We start from the raw sequence: 22,136 nt of genomic DNA, 5'->3' as shown, positions 1-22,136 counted from the left end.
TAAAATAAGATATGTGCAGTGTGCATAAGGATTTGTTCATAGTTTTTTTTGTAGTCCGGCCCTCCAACGGTCTGAGGGACAGTGAACTGGCCCCCTGTGTAAAAGTTTGGGGACCCCTGGCATAGAGGTTAAAAGTGTGCATTGGTCTGCTGTTTAAAGCTTTAGCTTTGTGACTTTCTGCTTCAGTGTTATCTGTAAAATGGAAATGATAACAGCACCTATCCTGAGCTGTTCTAAGAACTGAATTAATTATATTTACATTTTAAATAGTGCTTTGTTTAAATGTTGGTGAAAAACAGTAATGCTATTTCTGATCTAAGGTATATCAGCAGATGATGTGTTTAAAAGGAAGGGGAAAGGGGCCTTATCAAATGATTCATTGATGTTTTGTGCACAAAATGAAGATTAAAGTATTTTATTGATTTGTTTTCGAAAACTAATATAAGGTTTCAGTCTTAACAATTTTGATATCTAAGTTGCATTTTTATTTTCATAAAATAATACTTATGAAGGTTCAGCTAAAATCTGCTTTTCTTTCATCTTTGTTATGACATATTTAGTCAGATTGATGTACTGTGATGGATGTCTTAAAAAGAACCTGTAATGTACTACGGTTCTTGTCAACCTCATAAGGAATTAATTCAGAAATATTTTTAAAGGATTTTATTAAAGAACCATGGTTGTTTTTTTCTAAACCATGTTTTAATTTTAATTAAAACATTCCACTTCTGCATTGTGAAGTACATGAAAGAAAAATACAGAGGCAGTTTTTGTTTATTTTAATGGTTTTATATGCGCATGATTTTGTTGCTTTGTCTTGAAATTTAAAAATCTCATTATGTACCCTGATAACAAAAATAGGTTATGACCTTCCTTTAACTTCTTGATTTTTTCCTCATTCCCACCTTTGCCTTGTTTTTATTTTGTTCTTTTTCTGTTTTGAGTTCATATGATTAAATGGTTATTGACCAGTTATTAAATGCCTTATTTTGTGTTTAAAATGATGAATTGGAAATAACCCTTGACTTGGAAGATTTTGTATTTGGAAATAATCTGTTTAGTCATTGAGTACTTAGTCACAGTGCTGAAATCTTTAATTATACACTTTTCTTTATCCTCATAACTACTGTGCTAGGGTAGGTCATTACTTTTCATGTGTTTCTGTTAAATGAATGGCAGAAAAGAGTGATCCTTGATAGATGGAAGAGAGTTGAAGATCAGGTGTGATCAAGATAGTGCAATGGTAGAGGGAGAGAATTTTGGGGTTAACTTTTTTAAAATCAGTGTTTTTTCTTAAAAAGGATTTTACTCTTGCATTCTGTTACCTTAATATAGCATTCTTTGCTTTAATATAGCAATGTTTTAAATTACTGAGAGAAAAGATTCAAAACAGTATTTTGTCCCAAAATTAGGATGATGGGCACATGACACTGGGAACAAGTTTTTAATATCTAGGCATCAAGATTGCTTATTTATTAAATATTTACTTACATTTTATATTAAGTAAACATACACTCAGAGATATGCACATGACATTATATAGCATGTACACCCCTGCATTTGACTTCTTATCCTAAAGCACATTTATTTTTATGTGGTCCTTCCATGTAGTGTGTAGTATTAGCTTATTCATTCTCATTCTGTAGTATTTAGTTCTATTGTATGATTGTATATACCATGATTTACCTGTCTGTCATTGATGAACATCTAGGTTGTTTCCAGTTTTGAGCCACAATGAATAGTGTCTCTTTAGAATATTCTTGTACATATCTTTTGGTGAACATGTATACGTTTCTGTAGGACATGTAGTGGAGTTGTTGGGCCATAGTGTGTGTGTGTGTGTGTGTGTGTTTAGTTTTAGTGCATATTACTCAGTATTTTTGAATTGGTTGTGCCAATTTATATAATCCATTCAGTAGTGGGTAAGAGTTCTATTTGTTCCAGCTACTGTGCAATATTTGCTGGATTGTCTCATTTATTTAGCTATCCTGGTGAGTGTAAAGAGATACTGCATTGTGGATAGGCTAGTTTTTAAAAATAAACCTAATTCCTTTTCTCAGTCATAGCCATGTACCCCTCCCATGTGCACACCAAGAGAAAGTAATAGAGGCATGTTTATTTTTATAAAACCCACTGGATAATTCTGGTTGCCTTGTCAGTTGATAAGATGCAAAATATAAAACAAATTTAAGTATCACTTAAGAAAAATGAGATTGTCATGAAAATTATAGCTTCCCTGCATAGTTCATTGGCTTTCTGACAAATGGTGCATTTCTGCCTAAATATTGTTAAATGTGGAAAAGGTTTTAAAATTTTGCAAGCTGGAGAAAGTTTTATAGGCATTTTTATTGAGTGAGTTTGCAACATTGACCCAAACTTTAATTACACAATGCTGAATGCACTTGCTTTTACTTGGCCGTCTACCCGGATTGTAGATTGTATTCATTCATTATTTTGTGAGGTTTTGCTACCCCTTAAATAAGGGAAGTACTGTTTACATGGCATAGCTTACTGTGTTTTCAGAACTTGTATTTAAAATTGAGACAATTTTACCACATGCCCAGAGCATACAGTGTGTTTTTGTATTAAATTTCTTACTTACGGATTTTTCCCTTGTGTCACAGAGGCAGTGTTGCTATTTGTATTTTTCATATCAAATTGTGTAGTGAAAACCAAGTATGCAAAAAATACTTCTGCCGGTGTTTTCTTTTCAGTGTTAGGAATGTGGTTAGTCTCTTATTCTTCAGTGAATGTAGATTGTTAGAATCGTATGTAGGGGGTCACCATTCTTATATATTTTGGGCATCATAATTAGTTGTTGATATATTAAAACACATATATAGACTCATAACTGTAAATAAGCCCATAGTTTTCCCTTTTTGATATTTTATATGTATATTGTAGCTAGTAGTTTATTGCTGAATAGTACTATTTCAAGGTAGAACAGCTGTTTGTGCTTTGAATATTCATATGCATTTACTGGTTATTGCTAGTCATAAGAAGCTTGGAATTATTAACTCAATATCTAAGGACCTGAGATGGCATTTGAGTACTTAAAGAGTTCTTGTGAGATCCAGTAACAACTCACTTTATTTTGCAAAGCATTTCCTTATGAGACAGGTAGGACTGGTAGTTAGACAGCAGTAACTTCCTTTTATTAACTCTAGTTTGACTATGTGTTACTTCATTTAAGAAAAGATTGGATTAAAATCCAAGGTCTCACATTGCTCTGCCTGGATAATTTCTGCTTCATTTCTTTCCGTTTCTTTTTAAATTTCTTTGTCTTTCTTTCCCCTTTTTTTCCTGTAAACTATGCTATATGGCAACTTGTTTTTTATGGAAAATTTAGCTGTTTCAATAGTTACGGACATGCAGGGTGTAATAATATAGGCATTATTATATTATATTAATATGTTGATATAAATATATTTTGTTGATATCAACATATTAATATTAATCCCTACAACTATTCACTGCTAAGCATGCTTTTTTGTTCATTTTTTCCTCTAGATTTTATAATTTAGATAGTCCCTGCTATCTTTTTAAGGATAACGACTTATCCTTTTTTTTTGCCTAGGGTAGTACTATGTAGTTTATGTCTTTTTCTCCTAGTATCATTTTTTTTTTACTTAGAATTTTAATAAGTAAAATTTTTAATGTTTATTGATTTTAAAGAGAGAGAAAGGGAGGGAGTCAGACAGAGACAGATAGAGAGTAACATCGAGCTACTCCTGTATGTGCCCTGACGGGGGATCAAACTGGCAACCTCCTTGCTTCCGACGATGCTCTAACCAACAGAGCTATTTGGCCAGCTATCCAGCCAGGGCTGTATAGGTAGTTTTTAATAAAACACTATTATTAATAGTTGCATTAAAATGAACCTGAGTAAGTTTGGTAGATTATTACTTCCAGCTGCAGCCACAGTGAGAGCTGAGATACATATGCAGTAAAGAGCTCTATCTTTAACAGGTAAAATCTGAAAGGAATCTGCTAAGTACACCTCTCTGTCCTAACCCTTCTCAGATACAATGTGACTAACACCTTCCTTTAATGATAGTGTTGGGGCGGGGCTCTCCATGATTGGAAGTGGGCTAGGACACAAATTACTAGGGGCAACTAACTGCTTTTGGTCTCAGGTGACGGTAAAAGATAGATTTGATGCCACCACCTTTGACTACTTGCATACCAGCTTGTTGTTTCATGTTCCAGCTACAGTTTGCAAGATTCATGAGGTCACACATAAGGCAATAGGTGGTGTTACTGGGAAATTATAGATTATGTGAGTTGAAATAGTGGCTGAGCAGTCCTGCCATGGAATGTATAGAGCAGCACTGTTTGATAAAGCTTTGTGCGTTTATGGAAAGGTTTTATTGTATAATCTCCACTTTCCATTGTGATAGCTATTTAGCCACCTTTATTTATTTAGCACTTAACTTGAGTCTAGTACAACGGAAAAACTGGCTTTCTAATTTAATTTATTTTCTGGTAAGATTTTTATTTTGCAACAAACTCTTTGATAGTATTTAGTTAAAATACAGAAGAATATATTTAATGAAAGTATATACTTAAGTTGCTATTTTGCTTTTTTAAAAGATTTTCTATACCATAGCTCAGCACAAAAATAAAGGAGCAGACCGTAGGAGATTATAATGATAAACAGTGGAAGGTTTACAGAATAGTTGTGGTTAAAAAAAAGGAGTGAAATGTTAAGCATGTTTGCAGAGTGTTTGAAATGATGCATTTTGGTTTTGAGTTTGATATGGAAGAGAAGCTATAATGGAGATAATGACTTAAGAATGGGAAAGACTCAATGAAGTGCTGGTAATAAGATATTGGGGATTAAACTGATGACATTAGGAGTAAGTTCTGTTATAAAAATGATAAACTTTTATTTTCATAAATGGTCAAACTATTCTGGGAATAAGGTTCAAGTCAGAATCTTTGAGAAAGATTGCCAAAATGTTAAGTGGATAAGACCATTCGGAAAGGTCAAGGAACTTTGCTGGTAGGTCAGAAGTCTACAGGACTGAAATTCTGCAAGGTGATGGTAGGAGGAAGACAATGGAAGTGCTGAAGTCCTTCTTAAGGGAGCCTAACTGGAAGAGTGTGCAGAGGAAAGCAAAGGAGGAGATGTTAAGAGAATATAATATTGGACCCTTGCAATTGCCAGAGTTTTTTTTTTTTTTAAGACTTTATTTATTCATTTTAGAGAGTAGAGAGAGAAAAAAGTGGGGGAGCAACAAGAAGCATCAACTCTCATTTGTGCCTTTACTGGGCAAGCCCAAGGTTTCAAACCAGCCACCAGCATTGCAGGTCAATACTTTATCCACTGCTCCACCACAGGTCAGGCAACAAAACACTTTTGAAAGAGTGGAAAGTTATCTGGAAGAACAGTGGATTTTTTTCTAGATCCTTCACAAGTGTAAGAAAAGGATATTATTTTAGTAATTCTACTTTTGGTTAGGTATTTGCCTCTTTGAGCATATCTTTGTTTTCTAATGTCTGACCTATTTAGGTAACTAAAGAAATGTTTGTTCAGTAAATGCTAGACAAATGTAAAATTGTTACAGTGTCCTGGAACTCTAGGATAAGGGGTATGGTTTCCAGGGGTCCCCAAACTTTTTACACAGGGGGCTAGTTCACTGTCCCTCAGACCGTTGCAGAGCCGCCACATCCAGTGCTCCTCTCACTGACCACCAATGAAAGAGGTGCCCCTTCTGGAAGTAGAAGTGCAGCGGGAGCCAGATAAATGGCTTCAGGGGGCAGCATGCAGCCCAAGGGCCATAGTTTGGGGACGCCTGGTTAGACACTTTGAAAAAGTGATTTGAAAATTAGATAATGTGTAGTAGCTGTTGGAAAGCTGAGTGGTAAAGGTTAAAGAAAAACAAAAACATATTTAGGCAAATTTAACTCTGCCTTTCTTCATAGTTTATGAAAGTATGACTGTTTTGTAGACTAGGTCTTTCTTTGAATTTTAATACTTAACCATATTAAACTAGTTTATTGACTGCTTTATATGTACCAAACACTATACTAAGTATCTTTCATACATTCCCATTTAATACACCAGTCATTTGAAATAATTACCATTTATTCCCATTTTTCAAACAAGAAAACAGACCCAGAGAGCTCACACAGTTTCAAGATTTGAACCTAAATCTGATATTAGAAACCAAATTTCTAATCTGATGGTGTTCCCTAGATCATTCTGTAATACTGTATACCTTTTGTAATATTACATTCTGTAATATTTGGTACTTTGATTTTTTCAAAGTAATAAATTAACTATCTAGTAAATATGTGATATTTTTCTAGTTGTTGACTTCAAATCCAGTCAGTATGTTTTTTTGCTTACTGTCTGTCAAGCTTTACACTAAGTAGTGGCTATAATATTATTGAGTATATTCCCTATGTTGAACTTTTATCTCCTTGACTAGTATTCTGTAACCACCAATCTGTACTTCTTAATCCCTCACCTTTTTCATCCATCGCCCCAGACACCCTCGCATCTGGCAACCCTCAGTTTTTTCTCTGTATCCATAACTGTTTCTGTTTTATTTTATTCTTTAGATTCCACATATAAGTGAAACATGGCATTTGTCTTTCTCTGACTTATTTCACTTAGCACAATATCCTCTAGGTCCATCCATATTATTACAAATGGTAACATTTCATTCATTTTTATGGCTAATATTCGATTGTATGTATGTACCATCACTTTTTTTTATCCACTTGTTTTTTGTGTTTTTTTTGTTGTTGTTGTTTTCTATTTGTCTCTTGTGCTTGGGTTGCTTCCATATCTTTGCTATTGTAAATAATACTTCACCGAATGGATTTCTTAGAAAATATATCCAGGAGTTGAATTGTTAGATCATAAGGTAGTTCCATTTTTAATTTTTTAAGGAACTTTTGTGATGTTTGACAGTTTACAGGGGTTTCTTTTTCTCTGGAAAAATAACAGTATTTTTAGTTAAATCCTGTATTTAATTTATGACTCCTTGATGGTGTTTTTTTTTTCAACTTCTGTGACCTCAGATCACATTGCTTCTCTAGTTAATAGTTTCCCTGTCCGTAAAATAGAACTACAGTAACTACTTCACAGGGTTGTTTAGAAAATCAAGCAAGATAATATATACAAGTACAGTTCTAAAGTATGGAGATCTTATAGATTATCACAATAATAACTACAGTATATTTGATCAGTTCTATATGAGAGGTATTTATGATGAAAGTGCTTGGGTAGATAGGGAAGAATTCATTTTACTGAGGAAAATGTTATGGGGGATAGGTTGGTTACTAAAAGTTTTATAGAAGGGATGACATTTAAGATGGACATATTCTAGTTCTCGTCAAGATGGTGGAGTAGTGCAACGCCGTGTGGCCTCTCCTCTCACAACCACATTAAAATTACAACCAAATTACAGAACTAACCTCTTGAAATTTACCTGAAGATTAGCTGAACTTATATAACTAAGTTATATATAGAGAAGAAGCCATATTGAGATGGATAAGAGGGGTGGGAACCCAGATTGCCTTGTCCGACACATGTTTAGGAGTCAGGAGGGGAGCCTGACTGGTAGTGGCACAGTGGATAGAGAGCATTGACCCGGGATGCTGAGGTCTCAGGTTCAAAACCCCAGTGTTGCTGGCTTGAGCTGGGGCTCATCCAGGTTAAGTGTGGGCTCATCAGCCTGAACACAGGGTCACCTGCTTAAGTGTGGTGTTATCGACATGATCCAAAGGTCGCTGGCTTACAGCCTGAGGTGGCTGAATTGAGCCCAAGGTTGCTGGCTTGAGCAAGGGATCACTGGTTCAGCTGGAGCTTCCTGATAGGCATGTATGAGAAGCAAGCAATGAACAACTAAAATGCTGCAACTATTAGTTGATGCTTATCTCTCCCTTCCTCTCTCTCTCTCTCTCCCACTCTTGCTTAAAAAAAAATGATCAGGAGGGTCCATGGCCAGGTAGCTTAGTTGGTTGGAGTGTTGGTCCGCATATACCAAGGTTGTGGGTTTCATCCCCAGTGAAGGCACATACAAGAATCAACCAATGAATACATCAAGAAGTGGAACAAGAAATTGATGTTTATCTCTCCCTCTCTGCCTCCCTCTCCCTTCTCTCTTAAAAAATAATCAATAGCCCTGGCTGTGGCACAGTGGACACAGCTGGAGCACCAAAGTCACTGTTGGATTCCAGAGTTACCAGTTCAAGTTGAGGTAACTGGCTTGGTCCGAGGGCACAGTTTCAAGCCTTGATCAGGGCTTGACCCTGAGGGTGCCACTGGTAGTGGTTTGAACCCCTGGTCAGGTCACATTGAGAAGCAATCAGTGGCACAACTAAGTGGAAAATGAGTTGATGCTTATCTCTCTCAAAAACAAAAATAAATAAAATCAAAATTGTTTCCCCTTGAAAACCTTAAATATATTTATCCTATGTCTTAAGCATTCAGATTTCAAAATGCTTTGTACATTTGTAGATGACATGGGAGTTTTAGGATTTTCTCTTTTTTGGTGGAACTCTAAAGTTTTATCAGGATGTGTGTAGTATAGATCATTTTTTTTAGTAAGCATTCTTGGTACTTGGTACTCTGAACTCATGTCTTTCTTCATATTATAGAAATAGTCTTCTGGGGGGGGGTGTTGTTTTATCCCCTTCAGGAAGTAGTAATATCACATTGTTGTCTTAATGTGTTTGATGACTGATGTTGAACAGCTTTTCATATGTTCATTAACCTTTTGGGTATCCTTCTTTTTTACTTTTTATGTAGTTTTGGGGCAGTTTTTCTGTTAGTTTGCCTGCATGTTTTATGATAATTTACAGGAACTCTCTTTATATTCTGGATGTAAGTCCTCTATCAAATACCTTATTGCAAATTTCTTCTATTCTAGATCCTGTCCTGCTTAAGAAATGTTTGCCTACCCCAGAATTATAAAGATATTCTTTCATTTTCTGCCCAAAAGCTTTATTGCTTTACTTTCATATTTATATCCAAAGTATATCTAGCATCGACCATTGTATCTAATGTAAAGTAGGAGTCAAGATTTTATTTTCTATATGACTATGCATTATTTGACCAGCACCATTTATTAAAAGACCATCCTTTCTGTACTGCACTTCTTTACCTTTTTTATGAATGAACTGGCTAAAATGTGTGCATCTTTTTCTGGGTTCTTTATTTTCTTCCATTCATTGGTCAGTTTCTCTATTTTTATATCAGTGCCACACTGCCTTAAATTCAATGGCTTTGTTTTAAATATTGATTTTTTTTTTTTTTTTCCACTTTTCTGAAGCTGGAAACAGGGAGAGACAGTCAGACAGACTCCCGCATGCGCCCGACCGGGATCCACCCGGCACGCCCACCAGGGGCGACGCTCTGCCCACCATGGGGCGATGCTCTGCCCATCCTTGGTGTCGCCATGTTGCGACCAGAGCCACTCTAGCGCCTGAGGCAGAGGCCACAGAGCCATCCCCAGCGCCCGGGCCATCTTTGCTCCAATGGAGCCTTGGCTGCGGGAGGGGAAGAGAGAGACAGAGAGGAAAGCGCGGCGGAGGGGTGGAGAAGCAAATGGGCGCTTCTCCTGTGTGCCCTGGCCGGGAATCGAACCCGGGTCCTCCGCACGCTAGGCCGACGCTCTACCGCTGAGCCAACCGGCCAGGGCTAAATATTGATATTTTATACCTATGTCTCATGCTTAAGTCTTCATATCATATATCTGATGTACTTTAATCTTTCAGCTTTGTTGTTCTTCCAGATTGCTTTGTATTCTTTGCCCCTTTTTGCATTGCTGTATTAATTTTAGAATAACCTGTCAATTTCCATCAAAAATGCTATTGGGATTTTGATTGTTTTGAATTTATATATTAATTTGGGGAGAAGTTCTTTTTTTGTTTGTTTAGAGTTTGTTAATTTTTTAAAAGAAGGGCAGGAGAGAGAGGGGTGGGGGAGAAGCAGGAAGCATCTACTTGTAGTAGTTGCTTGCTGTATGTGCCTTGACCAGGCAAGCCCAGGGATTTGAACTGGAGACCTCAGTGTTCTAGGTCAATGCTTTCTCCACTGTGCCACCACAGACCAGGCTAATCTTTGCAAATATGTCAATGATAAAATGAAGGAGGGTGAATCAGATATTGTTTGCTGTTATTTTATGTTTATATTTTTGTACTATATTAAGCTATATGATTTTTTAATGTTATTATTTAGATAAGTCTGCCTTTATAAAATAATGTCTTATCTACAAGTATTAGGTTTGTTTAGATTATCTAGTGTTATGTTACAAAACTGATTTTATTTCTTAAATATTATAAAAATAATGAAATCATTGTGTGTTCCCATATAATCTAATTTGGGAAAACAATGTTTTATGATTGTTTAAATTTTCTTCCCTGGATTCAGTCAAACTTTTTGATAAGTAAATGAAACTTATTTTCTTTGTAGTAAAGTACTCAGCTGTGTGGGATATTGCGTAAGTCTTGGAAGACTACAATAAAGTGGCAATGTCTCGGGAGCCCAGCCCACCTCTCCCTGGAGATATGTCTCCTGCTCCTGTAGCGGAAAGCTGGTGTTATACACAGGTACATGTTGTTGGAAAGCCTCACTTTATGTCATTTACAAACTTTACGGTTTTTGAGAATCTTGTGAATCACTTTGGCGTAGTTATACATGTTAAAAGACTGGGTTATAGGATATTTAACATGTGATAGGTAAAAAGCATAAAATTCATTATGAAAGTGTTTTTCTGAATCTCTTAGGTGAAAGTAGTAAAATTTTCCTACATGTGGACCATTAATAACTTCAGTTTTTGTCGAGAAGAAATGGGTGAAGTGTTGAAAAGTTCAACATTCTCATCTAACCCGAGTGACAAAATGAAATGGTAAGATTTTTGTTTGCTTCGAGTTTTGTTTTTGAGGTTATCATTGTCTAATTTGTTTTGTTGTTGTTATTACTGAATAGATATTAGTCTAATTTATATTATTTTATAAGAAGTTCGTGATAGTACATAGAAAATTGTAAGAACCCTGGAGATATTGATAGGATACTAACAACTGATTTCAATACTGCCTTTTTTTTTGAATGTTTAAAGTATTATATTCCTCCATGTGAGCCTATTGTTTTATTTTAGGTGCCTGAGGGTAAATCCAAAGGGATTAGATGATGAAAGTAAAGACTACTTGTCCTTGTATTTGCTTTTAGTCAGCTGCCCAAAAAGTGAAGTTCGAGCAAAATTTAAATTTTCCCTTCTGAACGCTAAAAGGGAAGAAACAAAAGCAATGGGTAAGTGATTTGCAAACTGAATGAAGAAGTCTCTGTAACTACTTGTTGTGACTTCTGCCTCTAAAAATTTAGGATATTTTTTTCCACTAAAACCTGCTTAACCTAAACCACTTAATTTGGCTATTATTTATTTTAAATGCCATTGTAGAGCTATAGTTTTTGTACTAAGTCTTAGACTTTAAGGCATGTGAAATTACTTAAAAATAATATTAAATTTAAAGTATAATTTTTTCATGTTGTAAAATGACATTTACTTTTCACTTGAAAAAAATAGTTGTTATTAAGGGCAAGAGGCCCGATTCAATGCCTAGTATATGTAATAGGTGTTCAGGAAATATTTATCTTCTCCCTTGCTATTTTTGCCAGATAAAATCTTAAGGATATTGTGAAAGGATATTAAATGTCTTGGTAATTTGTCTTTATAATTTTTTTGAATAATAGACTTGAACACTGACTGAAAGGAAATCATTTTTTCATAGTCTTAAGACTTGTTAATTCATTTCAAGCTTGCCATATCTAAGTTGGTGAAATCAGATAGCCTGGAGCTGCATTACAGAAGATGTACAGTGTGTGTCCTAGGGCAATATGCTACCTTTAATTTTAAGTGGTTTGTAAAAGTGAATTACAGACTCAACTAATATTGTTACAAAATAATTTCCTCCAAATACACATTTAAAAAATAACATCTTTTATTGCCAAACTAATATAATACATAGTTTCAAGTGTATTTTCACATTGTTTGGGATTTAAGACAATGGAGTGCCTTAGTCCAGGCTGCTATAAAAAAGTACTACAGTCTAGGTGGCTTATAAACAACAGAATTTATTTCTCACAAATCTAGAGGCTGGTAAGGCCAAGATCAGGATGTCACCATGATCAGATTCTGATAAAGGCCCTTTCTGTTGTGGACTACCAACTTCTCAGGGTCTTTTATTTTTTTTAAGATATTATTTATTGAATTTAGAGAGAGGAAAAGGGGGGGGCAGAGCAGGAAGCATCAACTTGTAGTAGTTGCTTCTCATATGTGCCTTGACCAGACAAGCCCGGGGCTTTAAACCAGTGACTTCAGTATTCCAGGTTGATGCTTTATCCAGTGTACCACCACAGGTCAGGTTGTGAGATCTCTTTATAAGAGCAACATTCCCATTCATGAGGGCCACCCTCATGACCTCATCTAATCCTAGTTATTGACCTACATTGATATCACATTGGGATGTGTGGTTTCAACATAAGAATTTTGATGGGATACACACATTCAGTTCATAACATGAGGTATTTTAGTTAGCTTTACTACTGGTTTCCACTTCCAATTAATTTTTTGTGTAACAGATGATGAATATTTAACAATAGATTGTCTCACTTAATTCATATTATATAGGTGTTATTCATTATGATAGGCATTTGAAACATTTACTTGAGATATTTATTAGCTCTTTTAGAAATTATACTAAAAACTATCTTTTAGACTTTCATGAAAGTTGTTTTTAGGGGTGAGGAGATTATGTCTAAAGAATTGGGAATCTAGTTCAGTAAAACTTAAGTCAATATGGCCTAAGTTTTTAGAGGGAGAAGGATATGGGAGGTATGTTTCTAATCAGGTTGTGATGGTAGGTGATGAGTAGTATGCTTATTGCCAGTATTTTGTGTGTGTGTGTGTGTGTGTGTGTGTGTGTGTGTGTGTATTTTTCCGAAGCTGGAAACGGGGAGGCAGTCAGACTCCCGCATGTTCCGACCGGGATCCACCCGGCACGCCCACCAGGGGGCGATGCTTTGCCCATCTGGGGTGTTGCTCTGTTGCAACCAGAGCCATTCTAGCACCTGAGGCAGAGGCCACAGAGCCACCCTCAGTGCCCGGGCCAACTTTGCTCCAATGGAGCCTTGGCTGCGGGAGGGGAAGACAGAGACGGAGAGGGGGAGGGGTGGAGAAGCAAATAGGCACTTCTCCTGTGTGCCCTGGCTGGGAATCGAACCCGGGACTCCTGCACGCCAGGCCAATGCTCTACCACTGAGCCAACCTGCCAGGGCCGCCAGTATTTTTTTTTTATCCTACTTTATTTTAGGGCCTAGATCTTTTCCACAAGATTTGATCTGGCTTTTCTTCTACCTAGAGATCCAGAAATCTGAAAGTGAGCTTATTGGATGGCCGAAATTTGAGTAGTACCGAAAAAATGATCTGGTACCACCTGATTTGACTCTTGTGACCCATTTATGAACACAAATATCTATATTTTATATGATGGATATATCAACCAAGTCCTATTTTTGCACATTCAACTATGGTATCATTAACAAAAATGTTTCCTGGGTACTTGGTTTATTTAAACTTCTATTCTGTTTCCCACCAGAAAGCCAAAGAGCATATCGATTTGTACAAGGGAAGGACTGGGGTTTTAAAAAATTCATTCGAAGGGATTTTTTGCTTGATGAAGCTAATGGTCTTTTACCAGATGACAAGCTTACATTATTTTGTGAGGTGGGTACATCTTTTATTTCAAGGAACTTCATGGTTGTATTTAGTGATAAAGCAGTATTATAAACCACAATAATATTGAATATATTATGAAAAATAATAAATGGTATACTTGATAACGTACATTTGAAACTATTTTACCAGTAAAGGCTGCCTAGATTGTCTTAGAATTCAGTATAGTAGCCCATTATGAAAAAATTTGGCCATATCTCTAGTTATAAATTGTAAATGCAGTTATACTAACACATACTAAACATTTTCTTTTAGGAAGACTATGATGTGTATATCTTTATATGAAAATTTTAAGTATCTTTATTCTGAATATTTCTAACATGTGATCAATATATGTTAGATTCAATTCAGATTGATCATATTAAATAGTATTAAAACATTATTAGTAGTTTGTCAGTTTGAAACCATACTTTGAACAGGAAAGTACCTAAAAAAGAGTAGGAAGCTCTTTATTCATTCAAGTTTGGTTAATTTAATCAAATGATGTTATTAGCATTATAAGAAATAGCATCTCAAATTTTTTAAGTATGCTTATGTCTGAATGTTATCATTGTGTAGTTTTTTCTATACAAATTGTTGACATTCATCTTTGCAGTGAATTCAAGGGTTATGTTACGTTACCAATACAATTTATAGAGAATACATCCTAGTTACATAGTTTTATTGAAAATTGTATAGTATTTGGTAATTTCCATAGGAAAACTGGTTGAAAATTTGTAATCAAGTAAACTCTATTTAACTCTATTAAATGTTAACTCTATTTCAATAGGTTATTAAAGACAGATGAGTATTTCTGGAAACTTAATAACTTCCTTAACTACTACTATAAGTTAGCTTTAAAATCTTTATAGAAAACATGTTAAATTTCTTGGCAAGATTACAGACTAACTCTATGTCATTATGCTGTGTTAGAAAAATAATTGCTATATGGTACCAGGGACTACATAGTACAAATATAGTGCATCTTATTTGCACTTAGACAACTTAAATGAACTATATGATGAATTTATTAAGAATACAATTATTTGGTTAATAAAGCACATGCCACAAGTGTCTTGAGCAGAGTTTATTATTAAATGATTTTTAAAAATGACTAAAACATTTTTTATCAATAGATATTTTAATATGTATTTTAAGCAAATATAGGTCATATTATTTTAAAATTTTAGCATCCTTAATATATAATCTTTCTTAATATATAATATACCTATAATAGATAATATATAATCTTCCAGAATTTTAGCAGTTATTTTAGCATGTTAACTTTTTAAAATCTTACAGTCTCAGAATTTAAAGGACCTTAAATGCTATGTAATTCAGTTCAAAAACTTCTGTAGTTGAGTCTTTTCGTGAATGTTTAACTATTAATTTCAATATTAACTTTTTAAGGTAACATTTCTTATTTTAGAATTGAAATAATGTTTACAGATATTTTCCTAAGCATGTTTTATTGGAACCTAGACCACTAAGAAATTCAGAATGAAGGCTGAAATAAGATTTTTTTTGATAAATATTTTTGAAGTATACCTTTTGTCTGCATGCTAGATTATATGCACTAGTGACCTGAAAATGGAACCCATCATGACATTCATTTTAAGTTGACATCAATCTGATTTAGTTTTGGATACTCTAATATGTATACCTTTTATTGATGTAGGCATTTATACCCTGGACACAGTATTAGGCATAGGAAGGCAGCAAGTACTGTGAACAGTCACTCCTCATGCCCTCCACCATTTCTTCCACACCTCTCATTGATGCCCTTCCTTCTACAGCATCTCCAGCACTGCTTGCAGAAGAGGAGGAAGCATTGCACTGCCCTACGTAAAGAACTGCCTCCTCCCCCTCCCCTGCAAGTGGTGCTGTAGACAGGTAAGGCAGTTTGGTGCTACCCTTTCTAAGCAAGACATAATTCAATCTTGCAAGTTCCATACTGTGAATCATCAGTAGAAATTTCTAGCTGTGTAAACAATTCTGCCCCTTTTCTCCCAAAGTGCTACAGAAGACAGGAATTGATGAATAAGTAGAAAAAATAGAAAATTGGTTAGATTAATTCATCTTTTGAAATCAAAAGATTTTAAATAATCTCATAGTCTACAGCAGGGGTCCCCAAACTATGGCCCGTGGGCCGCATGCAGCCCCCTGAGGCCATTTATCCGGCCCCCACTGCACTTCTGGAAGGGGCACTTCTTTCATTGGTGGTCAGTGAGAGGGAGCAGCACATTGACCATGTCATTAGCCAAAAGCAAGCCCATAGTTCCCATTGAAATACTGGTCAGTTTGTTGATTTAAATTTACTTGTTCTTTATTTTAAATATTGTATTTGTTTCCATTTTGTTTTTTTACTTTAAAATAAGATATGTGCAGTATGCATAGAGATTTGTTCATAGGTTTTTTTTGTAGTCCAGTCCTCCAACGGTCTGAGGGACAGTGAACTGACCCCCTGTGTAAAAAGTTTAGGGATCCCTGGTCTACAGACTCATGCCATTCGTAATATACAGAAAAAATATATATAATGAGATTTTCATAAAATTAAATTATTTAATTTAGAACGATACCATTTTTCCCATTCTATTTTTAGTTGCTAAGATATTCTTTGTTTTAAAACCCTTGTGGTGGGGGTGGAAGTTAGGTTTAATTCTCTAAAAAGCTCTTTTATGGCAAAATGAAAAGTTGGCAACATTGTTTCTATCACCCCAGTTTTAAAAAAGGGTAAGGGTATCTGTGAAAGTTAGTCTGGGATCCACTATGCTAGAAGATGAAATCATACTTTGAAATCATATTGTTAAAAGTTTCTCACTTTGGAGCCAATGTGAGGAATGGTTAGGTAGTTAATCAGAATTGCAAATTTTGTAGACCTGTACATTTTTGTAAATTCCTAATTCTCAGAATTAATTTGGAGAATTGGCATTCATTACCTTAATTCCACACTGGAGGAAGCCCAGATTTCCAGAGTTTGTACAGTTGATTAGAGCCTGTCCTTGGTCATCAATAGTCTGAATTGCATTCTCAGACTTGAGCCAAATGCAAATTTGAAAAAGAGCTGTCAAATGAGTTTAAAGTTTTGCTTTGTAGCAGTAGTCAAATTTGAGTATTATGTGTTTGCCCTTTTATTTTGAAAGAATAACAGTTTAACCTCAGGAAGAACCTCAGCCTTTTTTCTGAATTTTTTACTCTAGGTTCCATTCAGTAGGAATGTTTATTACCTGTATTTGAATATGTACTAGAGAAAAACTAAAATTTTACCACTTTCTTAATTGTATTTATCAAGAAAAACAATTATTAAAATTTACTGCATATAAATTTTAATTAGACTATCAACTTCTCTATAAATAGTCCTTTGAGTACCCTTTGGAATATGAAATGTCTTCTTTAAAATTTGTGGTTGCTATGACAATACTATGTAAAGGTGTACTTCAATAATATGTGTAAATTCTTCTGAATTACAGTTATACGTACAAAATACAAACGTAACATCATCACTATGCATGACAATGGTTGTACTATTTTGATGCTTTTATTTCTTCAATTGCCTGACTTTTGCCAAACTTATAGTAATATACTATTTTGAGTTAGGATAATGTATAATGAATAGAATTTAAGAAACTCATTCCTAAATTAAATGTATCATCACATTTTTTAACTACACTGCATACTTTATGCAAGTAATTGAACTGATACAGTTTCTGCTGTGTAGAAATCTCAAGAGAAATGCTTGCTGTGAACAAATAAATACCATATATGTGGTAAAAACTGATCCTGCACTAAACCCTGAGTATGAGCTCCGTCATACGTCTTCGGTTTATGTGTCATTAAGTTGTAATGTATGGTGTAACAGCAGTCAAGTAAGGGTTATGAAGCCTTTTTATTTCTGTTTTGTAGTTATTAAAATTTTAGAAACTGTTTGAATAATTAAAGACTTAATAGAAGAAACTTTATGCACACAATATTTTGATGCTTCTGTTTAGAAAGCATCTCACAAAATTGTGGTAAATCCTTTCTGAATCATATTTACATTAAAATAATGTTACTGTACTGCCCACAAAAACTAGGAGATATTTCAAAATGAATATGAAGTGATAAAAAAAGCATTTTTTTTAATTAAATAAGAACATCAGAAAAGCAAATGACAAGTCAAAGAAAGTTATTTGATTATGCAAATGAGATGCAAAACCAACTTTTATTTCACTGGTGAAAATGCACTGTACAAAAGGCAGAAAGTACTGGAGTATCTGCACGTTCCCTGATCCTCTAATTTTTGTGAGCAGTGTACTTTATAAAGTATATATCTGAAGAAGTATTGTGTAGTACAAAGAGTGCTGAAAGAGAGGAATCTGGGGATAGAGATCTAGTCTCCCTCTGTATTTTATTAGCAGTGTGATTTAGGACACTTCTCTAGATCTCACTCTGAAATCTTATCACCAAATAAGGTGCTTGGATTAGATAATGCAAGTTGGAAAACAAAACAATAAATATATCATCAAAAATAAAATTTTTCTTCAGAAGTGCCTATTCATTTACATGGCACATGTTTATACATTTAGGTGAATGACGGCTTCTGAGATTTAATATTTTCCAAATATTTTATACTGGGTTATCATTATACTTTCTGTGTTAGTATGTCAGTGTTTTGAACCAATTTATCCATTTGTAATTTACATTTTCTAACATATTTATATGTGTCCTTTATACCTACTCTTATTTAATAAAAGCCACATGAAATGTTTTTAAATGAACACACAGTTATCTATTTCTACATAAGAACTCAGTTTAAAACAATGGATAATTAATGTAGCACTTTTGTAAAAAATGGCTTATTTTACTCTAAAACATACGCTTATTGAGGTAGAATTTTCTTCAATTTATTAAATGTAATGTGAAATTCTTAGTTATAGAATACATTTTCTGAAAAATGGTGTACAAGACTTAGTAATAGTGTTTTGTTTTGTTTTTCATATTTATTTATTTATTTATTTTGTATTTTTCTGAAGTTGGAAACAGGGAGGCAGTTAGACAGGCTGACCGGGATCCATCCAGCATGCCCACCAGGGGGCTATGCTCTGCCCATCTGGGGCGCTGCTCTGTGCAACCAGAGCCATTCCAGCACCTGAGGCAGAGGCCATAGAGCCATCCTCAGCGCCCGGGCCAACTTTGCTCCAGTGGAGCCTTGGCTGTGAGAGAGGAAGAGAGAGACAGAGAGAAAGGAGAGGGGGAGGGGTGGGGAAGCAGATGGGCTCTTCTCCTGGGTGCCCTGCCCGGGAATCAAACCTGGGACTCCTCCGACGCTCTACCATTGAGCCAACCGGCCAGGGCCAGTAGTAGTGTTTTAAGATTATATTCAATAGTTAGTGGTCATCTTTAATGAGAGATAATTTAATCCATATTATATTTGAGTCTGTATAAAAGTAATGTTGTAATGATATCAATTTGATTAGTTAGTATGTAAATAAAGATCTAAAAATAAAATTAAAACGTATTTTTATTGTTCTTACTGTTGACTTTTAAAATAAAAGATCCCATGAACTTTTAATAAACTATAGTCACTTTTGTGAGAATTCCACACTTTAAAATTTAAATCAGCCTTGGCTAATTGGCTTAGCAGTAGAGCATTTGCCTTGGCGTGTGGAAGTGCCGGGCTCTATTCCGGTCAGGGCACACAGGAGAAGCGACCATCTGCTTCTCTACCCCTTCTTCTCTCTCTCTTTCTCTCTCTCTCTCTCTCTCTCTCTTTTTCTCTCTCTCCATCTTTTTCTTCCTCTCTTTCTCCCTCTCCCTCCCGCAGCTATGATTCATTCTAGCAAGTTGGCCCTAGGCACTGAGAATGGCACCATGGCCTCACCTCAGGCACTAAAATAGCTCTGTTGCCAAGCAATGGAGCAATGGCCCCATAGGGAGCTTGCCAGGTGGATCCCAGTTGGAATACATGCAGGATTCTGTCTCTCTGCCTCCCTGCCCCTCAATGATAAAAAAAAAAAATTAGTTTAACTGTATATTTAAATCAGTTTTACTAGAGTTGAAACATGTAGGAATAGCACTTAGAATACTTTTCCAAATTGCATATTATAGATTGTAGTTTTGCAATCTTTTTGAATAGTGTAAAAATTTATTGTAAGTATGATGTTGTGTTTACTGTGTATATAATTTTAAATGTTAATAGGTCTGTAGTGTGAAAAAATAAAAATGAAAGAATTTCTTCCACCTCATAAAAATGTCTCCTCCTTGTTTGAATGTGACATAATATGATTTATATCTTGTTGAGAAATAGGTTTTGTAATTACTTCAATAACCAATATCCCAAACAATGATGTCATTTACTTACATAAAATGTTTTGAAAATAACCTGTTTGTTTCAAATTTTTTCTGTATTTTCTCTTCTTTACATTGTATCTTTAAATGTAGTTCTCATACATTAACATTTTAAAAAATCAAGAGTATCTTTTAATTCTTGAAATTATTTTAATAAGATGGTTAAGTATACTCTTAGTAACTGATTGTTGATACTAAATTTTAAAGTGTTGTTCTTACTGTCCCTTTTTTACTAGGTGAGTGTGGTTCAAGACTCAGTAAATATATCAGGGCATACTAATACAAATACTTTGAAGGTGCCTGAATGTCGACTAGCAGAAGATTTAGGTAATCTCTGGGAAAACACAAGATTTACAGATTGCAGTTTTTTTGTGAAAGGACAAGAATTTAAAGCTCATAAATCTGTTCTTGCAGGTACTTTCTACTTTTCGGTAATATAGTGCATTTCTTTTATGAATTTGTGCATTAAATAATGATGCTTAATCTTGTTACAGCTCGATCCCCAGTTTTTAATGCAATGTTTGAACATGAAATGGAAGAAAGCAAAAAGGTAACCATAGTATAAAGGCTAATATTGAATTTATGCAAATGCAGAATAATGGTGTGTATATTTTAAAAGTCATGGTTTAGTACTAGCTTGAGCAGCACATACACTAAAATTGGAATGATACAGAGAAGATTAGCATGGTCCTGTGCAAGGATGACAAGCAAATTCATGAAGTATTCTATATTTTTAAAAATTTAAAAGATAAAAGTTACGATGTTTGTTCTCAATTATTATACAATGATTATAGAAGGATGGGGAAAATGTGTTCTATAGTAGATGTAACCTAAAAAGGGTGAATATTCCAAATAACAGCTATTTTGATGTCTGGTGGGAAAATAACTAGCTAGTTGTTACCTAAAAGTATAGTTATTCAAAAGTATAGTTATCTAAAAGGACTGTTCTGGTCGATAGTTATTTGAAAGCTCTCTGGTTAAGAAGTACATTTCTCCTTTCTAGACTTTATAAGTTGATTTTGGAATTTGTTTTCTACAGCAAAAATCAATGCCTTTTTTTTTTTAAAGCAATGGAGAGGGAAAGAGACAGACGGGAAGGGAGAGAGATGCGAAGCATCAGCTGTCAACTACTCGAGTTGTTCGTTGATTGCTTTCTCATACCTACGTGCCTTGACCGGGGGGCTCCAACTGAGCCAGTGACTCCTTGCTCAAGCCATTGACCTTGGGCTTCAAGTCAGCGACCATGGGGTCATGTCTGTGAAATCACGCTCAAGCCAGTGGCCCCACTCTCAAGCTGGTGAGCCTGTGTTCTAAACTGGTGAGCCTGCACTCAAGCCTGCGACCTCAGGGTTTTGAACCTGGGTCCTCAGTGTCCCAGGTCAATGCTCTGTCCAGTGTGCCACCACCTGGTCAGACTAACCACTAAAATAAGTGAATATTTATTAGATTTAACAAAAATGGCATAAATTACATTATTATACATTAACTGTAATCAAGATATATTACCCATTTGGTTTTTCTCAGGAGGTTCTCTAGCACCTGTCATTTTGAAATGTCAGATTAAAGTTCAGAGGTTGATTCTTTGCTAGTTTTTCTGGTTGCATTTCATGTGGATCTTTAGTATTTCAACTGGATGGCTTCAGTTTTATGTGGGTTCAGCTTTATTCTTTCTGTAGAACTGGAGGCTACAACAAAATTGCTGCTTTTCCTTTGATTGTTGATCTGGGCAGGTACTATGGTCAGCTTTCTGATCACTTCCAAGTAAGGAGACATCAGTGTTGTGTCAAGTGCTATTGTCACAAAAGGTCAGAAAATTTTACTACTGTTTAGTCTTAGTATTAGATATTTAGTTTGATCCTGGGCGAGAAACCAAATTTACAAAGATGTAGGAGTAAAAAGGAAATTAGTCTTGTCTGGACGTGAGGATGTGTTAAACAAAGAGGTGAGGTGCCAGTAGATAATACTACATATTCTGCAAATGGGGGAGTTCTGTGGTGTAGTGGGCTCTGGGTTTATCTCGTATACTAACGCTTTTGCTTAAACTTGGTTCTATGATCTTAGCCATTGTATTACAACTTA

General features: G+C 35.1%; 1 protein-coding gene and 1 non-coding gene across 3 annotated transcripts in view; both read left to right on the top strand.

Moving 5' to 3' along the window:
• Positions 1 to 22,136, top strand: part of SPOPL (speckle type BTB/POZ protein like) — a 42,768-nt gene that overhangs the window by 8,903 nt on the left and 11,729 nt on the right. The window contains exons 2-8 of one of the 2 annotated variants that reach the window (XM_066278676.1): positions 6,571 to 6,663; positions 10,433 to 10,569; positions 10,747 to 10,868; positions 11,118 to 11,269; positions 13,615 to 13,742; positions 20,294 to 20,471; positions 20,552 to 20,607. In XM_066278676.1, the coding sequence (XP_066134773.1) occupies positions 10,492 to 10,569; positions 10,747 to 10,868; positions 11,118 to 11,269; positions 13,615 to 13,742; positions 20,294 to 20,471; positions 20,552 to 20,607 (714 nt within the window). In that variant the 5' untranslated portion in view covers positions 6,571 to 6,663; positions 10,433 to 10,491. The remainder of the gene's footprint in view (positions 1 to 6,570; positions 6,664 to 10,432; positions 10,570 to 10,746; positions 10,869 to 11,117; positions 11,270 to 13,614; positions 13,743 to 20,293; positions 20,472 to 20,551; positions 20,608 to 22,136) is intronic. The other variant, XM_066278675.1, reaches the window with a different exon arrangement.
• On the top strand, positions 20,687 to 20,792 carry LOC136307098 (U6 spliceosomal RNA). Its single transcript, XR_010725790.1, has one exon. It is a non-coding gene; the product is annotated as a U6 spliceosomal RNA (small nuclear RNA).

This window comes from Saccopteryx bilineata, chromosome 5 (assembly GCF_036850765.1).
Source record: "Saccopteryx bilineata isolate mSacBil1 chromosome 5, mSacBil1_pri_phased_curated, whole genome shotgun sequence".
NCBI lineage: Eukaryota > Metazoa > Chordata > Mammalia > Chiroptera > Emballonuridae > Saccopteryx > Saccopteryx bilineata.
The sequence above is the reverse complement of the archived record's forward strand: the minus strand, read 5'-3'. Positions and strand labels throughout refer to the sequence as shown.